General features: G+C 44.8%; 2 protein-coding genes; one reads left to right on the forward strand and one right to left on the reverse strand.

Moving 5' to 3' along the window:
- Window positions 1-770: 770 nt before the first annotated feature.
- Window positions 771-1,972, forward strand: GSTUM_00004435001 (uncharacterized protein; the record flags this gene model as incomplete). XM_002835875.2 has 4 exons in its annotated part: window positions 771-927; window positions 1,009-1,054; window positions 1,116-1,280; window positions 1,360-1,972. 4 exons carry the CDS (start codon window positions 771-773, stop codon window positions 1,826-1,828), a joined length of 837 nt encoding a protein of 278 aa, XP_002835921.1. The 3' UTR covers window positions 1,829-1,972.
- A 686-nt stretch (window positions 1,973-2,658) lies between these two features.
- GSTUM_00004436001 (uncharacterized protein) lies at window positions 2,659-6,055 on the reverse strand. XM_002835876.2 has 4 exons: window positions 5,580-6,055; window positions 4,888-5,467; window positions 4,455-4,824; window positions 2,659-4,404 (listed from the first exon to the last, which is right to left on the reverse strand). Exons 1-4 carry the CDS (start codon window positions 5,905-5,907, stop codon window positions 3,118-3,120), a joined length of 2,565 nt encoding a protein of 854 aa, XP_002835922.1. The 5' UTR covers window positions 5,908-6,055; the 3' UTR covers window positions 2,659-3,117.
- Between the last annotated feature and the right edge of the window lie 7,574 nt (window positions 6,056-13,629).

Raw genomic sequence — 13,629 nt, forward strand, 5'->3', positions numbered from 1 at the left:
TAATTTCCCTATTTTTGGAAAGAGACTTATATTAGAGTTGGATGTTATCCAAATATTCAATATATTCCATCACTTTCTCATTGGTTTCACTCTTTTACTTTGAGTATGTTTCATCCTCCTGTTTTTATTTATTGTTCTTCTTTAATAGACTTTTTAGTTTTATGAAATTACTAACCTTATGCCATCTAATAAGTTCCTCCTTATAGTTATTGCAAGAGGACCATGACTGGCTCATTCTATATCAAGCAAGATTCTGAGAAACATCCTCCCAATATGCTTCCTTACATCCAATTTGACCCAAAATTGGGTCATTAGCTTGAACTCGACAGGCAAGAGCAGGATCTTTCCATGCCTCCCAGGCACCACTGGGCTTGTGCTTTCCCAAGGGCAGTGTTACTTGATCTGATTCCTGAGTCTCTATTTTCCTCAAAGCGCTTAATTAGCTAATTTAAACATCTTATGATCTTACAGGATAAGAAGAAAACAAACCTGCTTTGTGTAATTGCATTGAAACCATCACTTGTGTTTGGAGGATATGTTTGGACTGAATTTTTTCATGAATTATAACCTGACTTACATCATTGATATACCCTAAGTTTATCTCCTGTCATGACATCATCAATGTTTCATCACATCTACCGCAAAGTCTAACCAAGGTCTGGCTCCAAATATCCTCCTCTTAGCATGTAGGGATTCTGGATACATCCACCGCAAAGTCTCTAATATTTTTAAGGTTCGTTGTTGACCTCAGGGTGAAGTTACCCTCCTAAATGGAGTGTGTAACTTGCGGTGCAACATTTCGGGGTTTGCGGCTCTGCCATTCGAACCCCACCCATGATACATCCCACAATCGACCCTCCTCCCATCTCCATAAACCCTCCAGTTTGCCCTCTACTAGTCACTCGTTTCTTAAAAAATTAGAAAATGGTATGATACCAATCTTCTCTTCCCTCACCATCTCCTCTAATTACACAACCTAACGGAAATAATGATACGATGGCCTTCCAGTCCCGCTACGAAATCCTCTCACCAGAAGGCCTCCGCACCGACGGCCGTCGCTGGAACGAAATACGCCGCTTTTCAGCCAAATTGGCCACCACAGCCGCTGACGGAAGCTCATACGTGGAGCACGGCAACACAAAAGTGATTTGTTCCGTCAACGGCCCCATCGAGCCTCGCGCCGCTAGCGCTCGCAATTCCGAGCGCGCAACGGTCACGGTGGACGTCTGCTTCGCGGCGTTCAGCGGGACAGATAGGAAGAAGAGAGGGAAAAGCGATAAGTACTTTACCTACCTTCTCGGACCACCAAGCTCACTAGGGGAGGGGTACCTTACTAACGAATTGACCACAATCAAAAAGACGAGTGCTAGAAATGCAATCCGCCCTCTCCCGCACCTTCGCCACCACCCTCTTGACCACCCTGCACCCGCGCTCCGAGGTGCACATCAGTCTGCACATACTCTCCCAGGACGGCTCAATCCTAGCCACTTGCGTCAATGCCGCCACACTCGCGCTCGTCGACGCTGGCGTGCCCATGTCGGACTACGTGACCGCTTGCACCGTCGCGTCCTACACCAACCCGGACGAGTCGGGCGAACCCCTGCTCGATATGAGCTCCGCCGAGGAGATGGACTTGCCGGGTATCACACTCGCGACTGTGGGCAGGAGCGATAAGATTTCCTTGCTGCAGTTGGAGACTAAAGTGCGCCTGGAGAGACTTGAGGGTATGCTAGCTGTTGGCATTGATGGGTGCGGGAAGATCAGGCAGTTGTTAGATGGGGTTATTCGCGAACATGGGAATAAGATGGCAAGGATGGGGGCGCTGTGATTAACTTAGAAGGTCTTTTTTTTTCGATTTCTAGATTTAGTTTACAGATCGGGCTCCTTTTCTCTTTTTTCACTGTTGTTTTTCCCTCCACCGGGTTGCTAGGACATTAATCTAGTTTTTTTCATGATATGGGGATTGAATTTTCGTTTCCTTTCTTTTCACGGCTCATCATGCACTATCACTCGGCTAATCAGAACCAGTGCAGTATGGTGATAACAGGGTTGATATGACAAATCCTAGAAAACGCGACACAATCTCGGTTTTTCCCCCCCCACCTACAGATTTCCTAGGAGTAGGAGAGCCTTAGGAAGTGAACATAAGGTACTGTGTATATGTATGAATACACATCCGAAGCGTGGTGCAATATAGCTTTTTCAAATTTCTATCATACTTTACACCACCTATTAGCATCACGAACGCCTAGTCGAGGTATCATACTAGAGATAGGACTAGCCAATTCCAATATAACACCTTCAATAGGAAGCGCTGAACTGTCCAGTAGATAAATAATAGACGCTTAGAAATCCTCAAATTGACTCTGTACAAACGTAGCTTCCGCGATCTCAGAAATCGGAACAATTGGACCGAGTGCTACGTCGTTTGCCTTGCCTCCTCCGGTGCTGCAGTGGGGTTCCGTGTGTTTTTTTTTGTTTTTTGTTTCAGAGGGGCCGAGCAACTCAACTTGCGCCGTCACTTTTTCGCCCCTTTTGCAGACAGCGGGGAATTTTCAACTACGATACCTAAAACATTGTCCAATTATCTATCGCATTCGAGTTTCTATTGTATATATCCAAGGGGATAGGGCCTAAGGGTAGTTCCGAACTGTAATGTAGTATGAATAGCTCGCAAGATCATAGAATTCTTAAATCCCCACTCCTCGCTCAGACAGAGCGTTCGCCCCCATTCTGTCCTCAAACCACTTGTATCGGAAAACTCCACAGGCAAGGTACCAGATATACTGGCGGAAGTATTATATCACAAGAAGGGACTCCAAAATAAGATATTATAGCAAAAGAAATAAGCTGACTAACAAACTAGCTTTCCCTAACTTAGATCACATAATTGGGGAACGCAATGGATATACCGTACCGCAAAACAAAGATTTCCATTTTTCCCTGTACGTATGCACCAGCGAGTGGATGCCTAAATACATGGTTTTGGATGATGATGTATATCTCGTAACTTGGAAAAAAAAACTTTTAAGAAGTAGGAAGTAAACAGAAGGGTAGAAGAATGTTCGGGAAGAGGGAGATAGAGGAGAGGTAAGGAAATTGGATACAAAAGAGGAACTAGGTCTTCATAGCTCCCCCATGGAAGCCGGACTGTTGATTAAATTGAACATTTTTCTGTGTTCGAGGACCTTTGTGGCCGCCCCTTCCGCCCCTTCCACCTGAATGATCGCCCCTCTGACCACCCCTCCCGCCCCTGCCTCCTCCACCTCCACGCTGCTGGCCGCCCTCAAAGCCGCCCTGGCCTTGCGTCTTCTGCTCTAGGACTCGTTCATTTTGCTCCATCAGGCCGCTGGCTTTGTCACTGAGTGCTAGGGCTAGGGTTTGTAGACGTGAGAGTTCGACGCCCTTCCTGAAGATGATGGCATTGTTGACCTGGTCTAACGCCGCCGCGATCTCTTCGTGGGCGATCATTTTGCTGACCAGTGCCGAAACCTTACGCTCGCTGAGGTCGAACATCTCAACTAGGCGGCTGAGTGATAGGGTATCGTAGAAGGGGGCATAGGTGAAAAGATAAGTCCTGAGACCCTCCTCCTGAATCTTCTCGGAAAGCATCTCCTTAATCTTCTGTGGTTCGGGGAGGAGATCCCAGATCTTGATAGCGTGGATGAGTTCGCTCGATCTCTTCCATTCTCCAGCTGCGAGGGCCTTGGCGGATTGCATTACATGATCTCGGGTGTTCTCCGGAGGACCGGTGAAGATCTGGCGTTCATGGTATTCAAGCATACGCCGGAAAGTCTTGCTGATAACGCGCTTCTTCATATCTGGCGAGGAGCCGCTTGCGGCTAATGCAGGAATCTCTAGTAGCATAGAACAAGTGAGATATGCACATTCCAAGAGCTCAAGATTGATGTGCTGGTGGAAGGGAAGTTGTCGCTGCCTCTCAAGTCGCTCCTGTTCAGGAGTGACTTGCGAGTAGCGTTGGATCTGCACACCCTGGGCTAAGAGCTCCTTAAGCCTGCCGGTACCGCAGATTTCTTGTAGCGATGTCTGAGCTTCGTAGATCAACCCAGCCCTAAAAGCGCAAAGTCCGACTTGAACCAAAGTTCTATTATACAAGATTTGGGTGCCAACGTCGGCAACATGGATGTTCTCTTGGAGATGTGACATGAGAAGCATATCGCGGGCCTTGTAGAATTGGTTGTGGAGAGCGTAATAATAGATGTGGTAAAGCATAGCCCGTGTCCGGATAACAGTGGCATCGTGTTTGTAGAGGTAGGTGGCCAATGTGTGGAGGAGATCGGTGGCATCTGTATTGGCGATGGTCCTAGGAGAAATCACAGAGTTGAGTTCGGTAGGAATCAACTTCCAAGCGTTCTCCTCGACGGTAATAATGACTTGTCCGGGCTAGCAAGCTAGGTTAGCAAGATACATAATAGGGGTTTTATAAGAATTACCTTGAAGTATAGATGCTCAAGCCTTCGCATGATAACACGGTTCAGCGACTCGTCAGTGGGGATATTGTGGTTCCTCTGGAGTCTCTCTAAATACAGCTGACTTCTCAGGATGGTTGTGTATAGAGCACCTTCATCACTCAATCTGTCAATGTATTCAGTTGTGTGAGGGTCAATGTGTTGTAGTGATCGTGTAAGTTCATCATCGAGCCTGTCAACAAAGGAAACAATGCTTCCCGGGATCTTGAGGATCTCACCGGGGGCTGGCTGAGGTGGCTTTTCATCATCGTCCCATTCCTCAGCGGTCTCAATAACAACATAATCTGGATTAGCTTCCAAAACCTCCAATAGTGTATTAAATTCTTGTTCAGCACTGTAAAGGATAGATTAGTCAGCAATCTTCATCAAGGTTAAAAATCTCTGTAGCGGCACTCACGATTTCCATTGATCAGTTGCCATGTAGGAGAGAGCACCGGTGGTGAGATCGAATCGTGTGGAAACAAGAGCCAGGAGGACCTTGATTCTCTGATAGGGTGTATGGGCCACTTCATACAGTTTTTCCATAACCTTAATTTGTTCTCCTTTGTCCGTATTCTTCTTTCCTCTTGCCTCGATGATGACTCGCAGATGTTTGAAAATACTCTCAGGAGTATACACCATGGCCCTTCCACCCCGCCCAACCAGAGAGAACCCTTCATCATCGTCCTCGAAGGAGACACCTAGTTCCTGAGAACGTGGCGCTCTCGGAGTTGGAACAACTTCCTCTCTCTCCTCGACCATAAATCCCTCCTTGTCTTTTCTATATGCCTCGACTTGCGATTCATACGAACGGTTATTACGCTTTACACGTTGCTTGATCGTATTCAGAGCACGAGCATTGGTAGCGTTCATCCTCTTGGCCGTAGCCTTATCCTTGAGGGTCTCATTCATGAAATCCTCCAGGTCGGCAATAGCTTTGATGTAAACCCCCGGTATCTCAGGACTCTTTAATATGATTTTGTTGAGCTTATCGAATTCTATAAAATCAAAATGTTATCTTAGGGCCCCACTAAACAACCTAGTGTGCCCCGCCTGCGCACCGAACCAAACCGGGCCAACATCGTGAAATAAAGCCGGAATTGTACCTACCTACAGATATAACCACCCAGTCATTGATCTTCTCCCCATTTTCAATGAGCTTGATAGAGCCCTCGATTTCCTCCACACGTTTGTCCTTTGCACTCTTGACGACTCGTTTGCCATCCTCCTCATCACTGCTATCATCACCCCCTCCCCCGCGAGACAAGAATTTTAGCCCCGCATCATCATCGTCATCTTTGTCGGCTTCGTCCGACTCGTCTTCGGAACCGGACTCGTCGGCGCTAGCCTCCTCCTCCTCCTCCTCTTCTGAGTACAGGTCCTCATCAGAGGAGGTTGTATCGCTGTCACTTAGACCCCCGTGAAAGAACCGAGACATGATTGTTGAATCTCAACGATGGTGGGTGGGTGATCCGCAGTCCAGGGAGATTCCTATATCGACGAAGGATGTGGGGTCTGAGTGTGGTTGCGGTTGTAGTTGTGGTTGGGGAGCTTGTCTTGATAGTATTTCACCTGTTCACAAAGACAGAAACACTACGGTGGAAAAGGAAAAAAAAATAGACACCATGTGTGTTCGAGGGCTATTTGTTGCACTGCCCTAGCGCGACGGCCTGTCACTCATGTGACCCGCTGCCCGGAACTATCTTATCATACGGTATCATATCATACATGGAAATTTACAAGGTATCATACTTCTATCATATTCGAACTCTTCGGCGCCAAGGCAAGTACTTGTCAACTGATAGTTATTCTTGTGATTCTCATGTATATTTTCCTCTCTTCCATAACTTTCATTTGGTCTTTCCCAGGTCATCACGTGTTCGGTGGGCTATCGGGTTAACTCCCAGAGAGCAATGAGCTGGTAGTGATCTTGGCAAAATAATAATTCAAAAATTAGTATTTATATACCATAAAAACCCTTATAATCCACTATCTCCGAAATCGCACGTCCTCCATTCCAGGGTTAAGCGAGGGGTCATCAATGGGATAAAGTGATTAGTCGTGATTCCGAAATTAGGTTATACACACAGATCATATAAACCCTTGAAAAGAATCAGTTTTCACGATCATCAGCAAGCCGCTATCACAAACAGAGTCTTCCAATACAGTCTTAATGTCTTTTGAGTTCCAGCATGACTCCCTTATGAACCCTTATGAGTACTAGGTATACGAGATGGAAAAACATAAAATCTTGAGAATACGAAGAAAAATGAGACAAGGAAAAGAGGAGATAGTAGAGGAGTCAAATGAGTCGAAATACCGCCAGAAGCGTTATATATTGATTAATTGTAGTAGTTATAAATAATGGAAATGCTAGTGGGCCCGGAGGAAAGATAACTTGTATTAAAATCTAAACGGCAAAGTAAGTCTGTATATACAATTGTTGAATTTTCATTCATTCTTTATAAATCAGCCCGAAAAGAACTTACTACCAGTAGTAGTATATTGAATCTCATTATCTGGTATTTGCAGCTCTGTTAATCTGTTGAACTAAATCTATAGTATACTGATAGGCTGGTTTCTGCTGATAATCTGATAGTAGACAAGAAGGATTTCGAAAACATGCCACTGGTTCAGGCAAAGAAAATACAGTGAGGTCCTAAGGTAAAGACAGTTAGCCAGCAAATTCTTAAGCATGGTTTCTCAAAGTAAATTGTGAATCCAGAGTGTACCTATACACAACAGTAAAAAATAAGAGTACCAGTGTTCTTAGAATACTATCAAATCCAGTTCTCAAAGCCAAATCAATTTTGTAAACCAGCCTAGCAAGAGGCCTCAGATCTTTATTGCATTTCTCAACAAATGATTAGTGATTATATGAAAAAGAAAATGCACATTGAGGAGGTTAGAGTGAACACAGTAGTAAGAGCTCAGATATTAGGTTTTAGCTACTGCTGGTAGCCTGAGCTTGAAGAAAGACTATATGTGGACTTTATGGAGTGCAGATAGGAGGGTCAAATTGTGTGATGAGAAAGGTTTTGAATAGAGTCAATATTTCAAATTCAAGAGCTATATCTAGCTGTCAACCTAAATCTTTTTTACTTTAGTAATGGCTAGCGCCACAGCTTTCTAGGATGATATCTAATTAGTTTATGTAGTATAACTAAAAAGGCTTCAAAGATACAAACCGAATACCAGTACTAGTAATCAATTGGATGAGAGTCAACCAATGTAACTGACTGTTAGGTGGAAGCCAACTATTGTATGTATTGAGAAGACTTAGGCTAGAATCTTTAGTATTGTAACGATCCCTCTCTAGATAGTTAGTTCTTGGCGACGGGAAACGATACTTCTCATTTCTGTCTCTTTCTTCCTTTGTCTTATGATAGCTCTAGGCCTCTGCCCGCATTACGGATAGTACAAGACCTTTGTCTTCTATCGGGAATGCCTATCGTAAGCTTTTTCTAACTCGTCTTCGTGAAGAACCTTCCTTGGCGTAACAATAACGTTGCAGCAAATATAAAGATCATAAAGGTGTTTTATATTTGTTTTAAAGTAATAAGTAGGAAAAGTACTTAGAACAAAGCGTGAAGAACCTATCCTCCTCAGCCGCATCGGCCTCCTTATATAGTGTTCTTCCACCCATAGTCATATGACCTAAAGTGGTCACATGTGCAAAACAAAATCATAACAAACTAATCATATGACCAACATAGTCACATGTTCAAACCCCATGACCTCATAGCGAGGTCATGTGTGAAAAACTCATAAACCAATCATAACGCAATAAACCAATCATATGACTCAACTGAGTCATATGTGCGAAACATAAATCATATGCATAAGGCTTACCCTCAAGGCATACTCGCAAGGTATACTTGTAAGGCACACTCGCCCTGTGTACGTCCCATGACTCATATTTGAGCCATGTGCAAAAGCATCACACATCCCACACATAACAAATCATATGACCCGAATGAGTCATATGTGTGAAACAATAACGTACCTGTGACTCATAACTATGTGTCACGTGAAAACCCTTTCCTCGCTAAGCCACGTTTGTGACATTAGCTCCCCTCCTCCTAAGCCAGAGTCCCATCAGGTTATTTCTCCCAGTTTCACTAATTCCTATCCTGCCGAGCACATGGTCCTTCTCAGCTTGTGGAACTTTTCATCTGCCGTCCTACATCTGACCCTTACCGATTCCAGAGTCAGATTCACCATTTCGATGGTATGCCGCTGATTGTCGTTCAGCTGTCTAAGCTCTGTGATCGTTTTGTCATTTGCCGAAATTGTGGCCTCGGCTTGGCCCAGTTGTTCTCGGAGTCCCCGGATCTGCCTGTGTAGGCTCCTGACATCTGGTTCCGTGTCTGCGGAGGAGTTTTGGGCCCCTCCCTCCTTGGACCCCGTCCTCGTAGCCCATGCCTTTCTGGCATCCTCTCCTTCTAACTCTTTTCTGCTTCCATCCTTCTGCTGGTAGAATCCCGCAGATATTTTCTGTGCCCTGTGCATTCTGCACCCCTTTCTGAAGCATTGTTGCCAATGCTTCAGGACGTGGTCTGGGCGTGGGCCACGCTTTCGACATTCTCTCGGGAACTATTCCGAGCCTTCTTGGTCGCCAAAATGTGTTTGGCAACCGTCATCATAGCATACCGTCCATGACATGGCATTATGCTGTACTTGTCTTTCCCTTTCCTTGAGCTCTTCGTCGGTTGGCCCCATGAATGAGTATTCGGGGCTGGTGGGTGTGGTTTGGCGGGTGCTATCGCCCCAGCCCTCGTGTTGCTGTAACGGCGCGGGAGTCTTTCCCTCGCCTTTGTCTTGGTTGAACGTGATCGTCACCTGGGCCGGGCTTGCCTGGGTATTGCTGGTGGAAGGTTGAGATGGCATCTTATGCGTTTTCGAAGTTGTGTGCGAAGTACCAAGTTTTATCGTGTTCAGGAGAATGTCCTGTCCACTTGGCTCAGTATTGGAGGTAACCGTGGAAGAAGCGGGAATCGACTATGTCGTCGAGCTCGTATTCTGGTTCTCCGTCGAGTTCCATCGGAGGGGGAGGAACAAGTGTTTGTAAAGGAAACTTATTGTCGTTGTGTAATTCGAGGAGTGAGATGTGGAATGTATTGTGTATTCATATTGAGGGGGGAAGGTCGAGTTTATAAGCTCGGCTGCCCACTTTTTCCAATATCCTGAAGGGTCCGATTTTCTTGTAGTCTAATTTCTTTGATGGTCATGTCGTATGGATATTGCGTGGTATTAGCCATACCATATCTCCTGGTTGTATGTTCGGATCTGGTCTTCAGTGCTTATCGTATTGTTCTTTTTGCCATTGTTGTGCTTGACTCATCTCGTATTGTAAGGTTTCGTGTAGTTTTCCCATATCTGTTTTCTCTGGTATCACATCATTAATCGTATGATATGTGGTCTGACTTTGTGGATGTTGTCCGTAATTCGCGAAGAATGGTGTTGTGCCGATCGTTTCTTGCTTTCCATTGTTGTATGTGAATTCAGCCATTGATAACAGTTTGTACCAATCATCTTGTTGATAATTGATGTAAGCCCTTAAATATTGTTCGAGTATCGCGTTTACCCATTCCGTTTGTCCTTCCGTTTGTGGGTAGAATGCTGTGCTCATTCTGTTTTGTATTCCCATTTCTCCAGTTACCTTTTTCCATAGTCCCGATGTGAATAGTGTTCCTCGATCGGTGATGATGTTCTTGGGTAGGCCATGAAGTCGGAAGACCTCTCTGAAGAATGTTTGTATAAAATCCCTCATGTTGATATCTTTTCTAACCAGAATGAAATGGCTCATTTTGGTCAGACGATCCACCACGACCAGGATGCTATCGCAATTTTCCGATGCTGGTAGGTGTGTGATGAAATCCATAGTAATTGTTTCCCATGGTTGTTCGGGAATTTCGTTTGATTTTAGTAATCCATATGGGGCATGTTTAGCCGTTTTCGTCCTTTGGCATAGGTGGTAGTTTTTGACAAATCGTTTGACATCCTCGCGCAGTCCTGGCCAATAGAATGACCTTGTGATGAATTCCGTGGTTTTAGCCGTTCCCCCGTGTCCTGGCATTCAGATATCGTGGTGTTGTCGTATGATGTTTGTCCTTATCTCCTCTTCTTCTGGGACCCATTGTTTTCCATCGTACCACATATTTCCATCCTTCAATTGGCATAAACCCAGAGCAGTTCCTTTCCTCTCTTTCTTTCCTTCCTCCAAGGTTTCTCTTATTGTCTGAATTGTTTTGTCGTTCTCGTTTGCGTTCTTGATTCCTCTTTCCTCTGTTGATGTGAATTGGATAACCTCCATTGCCTCAAAGTAGGTTTTTGGTAATATGGTCCGTGTTTTTTGTTTGATCCTTTCGTCTTCTTTCGTTTGTGGTTTGTCGCTTGCAATCCTTGTGAGAGCATCTGGCTTTCCACTTTCTTTGCCTGGTCGGTATTCGATTTTGAAGTTGTATTTGCTGAGGTGTTCCATCTATCTTATCTGGCGGTCGTTCAGTTCTTTCGTAGTCATGAATGGCACCAGGTTCTTGTGGTCGGTTAGAATTTGGACTGAATGGTCGTTGTTCGAAACGTATCTTCTCCATTCTTTTAATGCTTGAACTATTGCTAATAGTTCTTTGCTTGCAACATCGTAGTTGCACTCTGCGGAGGTCATTGTCTTGGATTGATAGGACACTGGTCTCCATTTTCCATCGTCGCATTGTTGCGATAGTATGCCTGAGCATACATATTTTGAGGCGTCAGTCTCGATCATTGTCCTTCGGTTTGGGTTGAAATGGACCAATATGGGTACCGATGTTAGATGCGTTCGTATTGCATCATATGCTTTTTGTTCTGTTTCTCCCCATTCCCATTTCTTGTCTTTTTTCATTAGGTTATAGAGTGGTTTTGCAAGCCTGCTAAACCCCTCTATGAACCTTCGATAAAAGTTGCAGAATCCCATAAAGCATTGAACATCTGTTTCGTTGTTCGGTTTTGCCCAATCCCATATGGCTGCTGTCTTGACAGGGTCGACCTTGACCCCACTGCGATTGATAATGAATCCCAGATATTCCATTTCTTCTTTATGGAATTCACATTTTGTTGGTTCGATCTTCATTCCTGATCCTTGTATTGCGGCCATGATATTGCTAATGTCCTTTTGGTGTTGTCGTATGTTTTCCGAGTATATGAGTACATCGTCCAAGTATACGATGCAACATATATCGAGGTACTTATTGAGTACCCTGTTGATCCATCTCTGGAATGAAGCCGGTGCATTGGTTAGCTCGAAGGGTATAACCAAGTATTCGAACATTCCGTATCTTGAGGCGAATGTAGTCTTCCATTCGTCTCCTGCCTTGATGCGTATGTTGTGGTATGCATCCTTCATATCAAGTTTGGTGAAGTATTTTGCTGACCGTAGTCTATCCAGTGCTTCTCCAATCAAGGGTAGTGGATATCGATCCTTCTTGGTAACCGAATTGAGGGCTCTGTAGTCTACACAGAGTCTCATCTTTCCATCTTTCTTCTTAACGAATAGTATTGGTGATCCCCCTGATGTGAAAGAGTCCCTGATCCATCCTTGCTTTAAGTTTTGCTCGATGTACTTCCTAAGTTCTTCGAGCTCTGCTTCTCCTAGTGGGTATAACTTTTTGTAGGGAATTTCCTTTGTTTTTCCTGTTTTTTCGTCTTTGTCCAGCTGAATTTCGTGATCGATTCCTGGTCTTCGAGGTGGTAGCCCTGTAGCTTCCTCTTCTTGGAAGAGGTTCGTGAATTGATGGTATTCTTTTGGAACCAATTCTTTCCATCCCTTTTTGCTTTGGTATTTCTTATCCTCGATTGCTAGTTCTGTGCTGATATTGATTTTTGCTAGGACTGCTTTTTCGTCTTCGTATGTCCATTTGAGAATTCCTGTTGTATCTCCTCTTCGATAGTACCTCCCAAAGGCTTGTGCTGTGATCTCCTTGATCTCAATTCTTGTTGTTGTATCGGGCTGGTTTTGGTCCGTGCTTCTAAATCCCTTTTCTCCTCTTGTGGTTCCTTCCTGGTGATCTACTTCGTGTAGATCCTCATTGTTGATTTTTTCGATTATCAACTGTGCCATACGATCGCCTTTTTGGACTTGGTAGTCCTCTTGAGCCAGGTTGGCTAGGACCACTTTGACTTCTCCTGTATAGTCGACATCGATCACCCCTGCCATGGTCATGAGTTGATGTTTGACTGCTTGACCACTGCGGGGTGCAATCCGTCCATAGGTGCCTTCTGGTAGTCCGATGGCTATTCCTGTCTTTATCATTGCTTGTCCATTGGCAGGTATCTTGACCTCTTCGTTGGCATACAGGTCGTATCCTGCTGCCCCTTTGGAACCCTTGGTAGGCACTCTTGCCTCTTGGTCCAGTCTTCGTATCCGGACTTTCCTATCTTGCCATATCTCGTTAAACTTTGCATGCAAAGTTTCTTCTTCCGCTTCTCGTATCGGTGTTGAGTAAACCACAGGTGAACTATTGAGATATCGTGTCGCACATAGTTCGCTGGTAAAGGTCATTTTATTCTCGTTCCAATTGATCGTTGGATTGTGCTTTCTTAACCATGGTATCCCTAGGACTATCTCATGGTTTTTAAGATTTGCCACCTGGAAGGTTGCCGTTTCTCTATGGCTGTCAATGTCCATAGGTACTGTCGTCGTATGGGTTATGGGACCCATAGCGCTTGGCTTTCCATCCGCTAGGTAGACTTGTCTTGCTTTCTTTGCTTGTTTCGTGTGGAGGCCGTATTTGTCTCAGATTTCTTTGTTGATGAAGTCTTCGGTAGCTCCACAGTCGAGTATTGCATATATTGTTGTTTCTTCGTTTTCTTTGTTGTATATCTTTGTTTTGATCATCACATGATCTCCATCTCCCTCTCCTCTTTGCATGTGTAGTGCCGTGTAGTAGTTCGCTATTTTGATGAGTTTTCCAGGTCCACATCTTGGGTCTCCCAGACCACCATTTACTGGGGACCCTTGTCGTTTTCCGCCAGTGAATCTTCTGCAATCATTTCGCAAATGTTGCTCCTTTTTTGACTTTGGAAACGATTATTTCCAGCATCTCTGGTCCCTTGGTATCCGCTGTTGGGTCGGCTTCTGCATTCTCGTATCCGATGTCCTGCTTTTCCGCATCTCAGGCAG

Source organism: Tuber melanosporum (assembly GCF_000151645.1).
Source record: "Tuber melanosporum whole genome shotgun sequence assembly, scaffold_12, strain Mel28".
Classification (NCBI taxonomy): Eukaryota; Fungi; Ascomycota; class Pezizomycetes; order Pezizales; family Tuberaceae; genus Tuber; species Tuber melanosporum.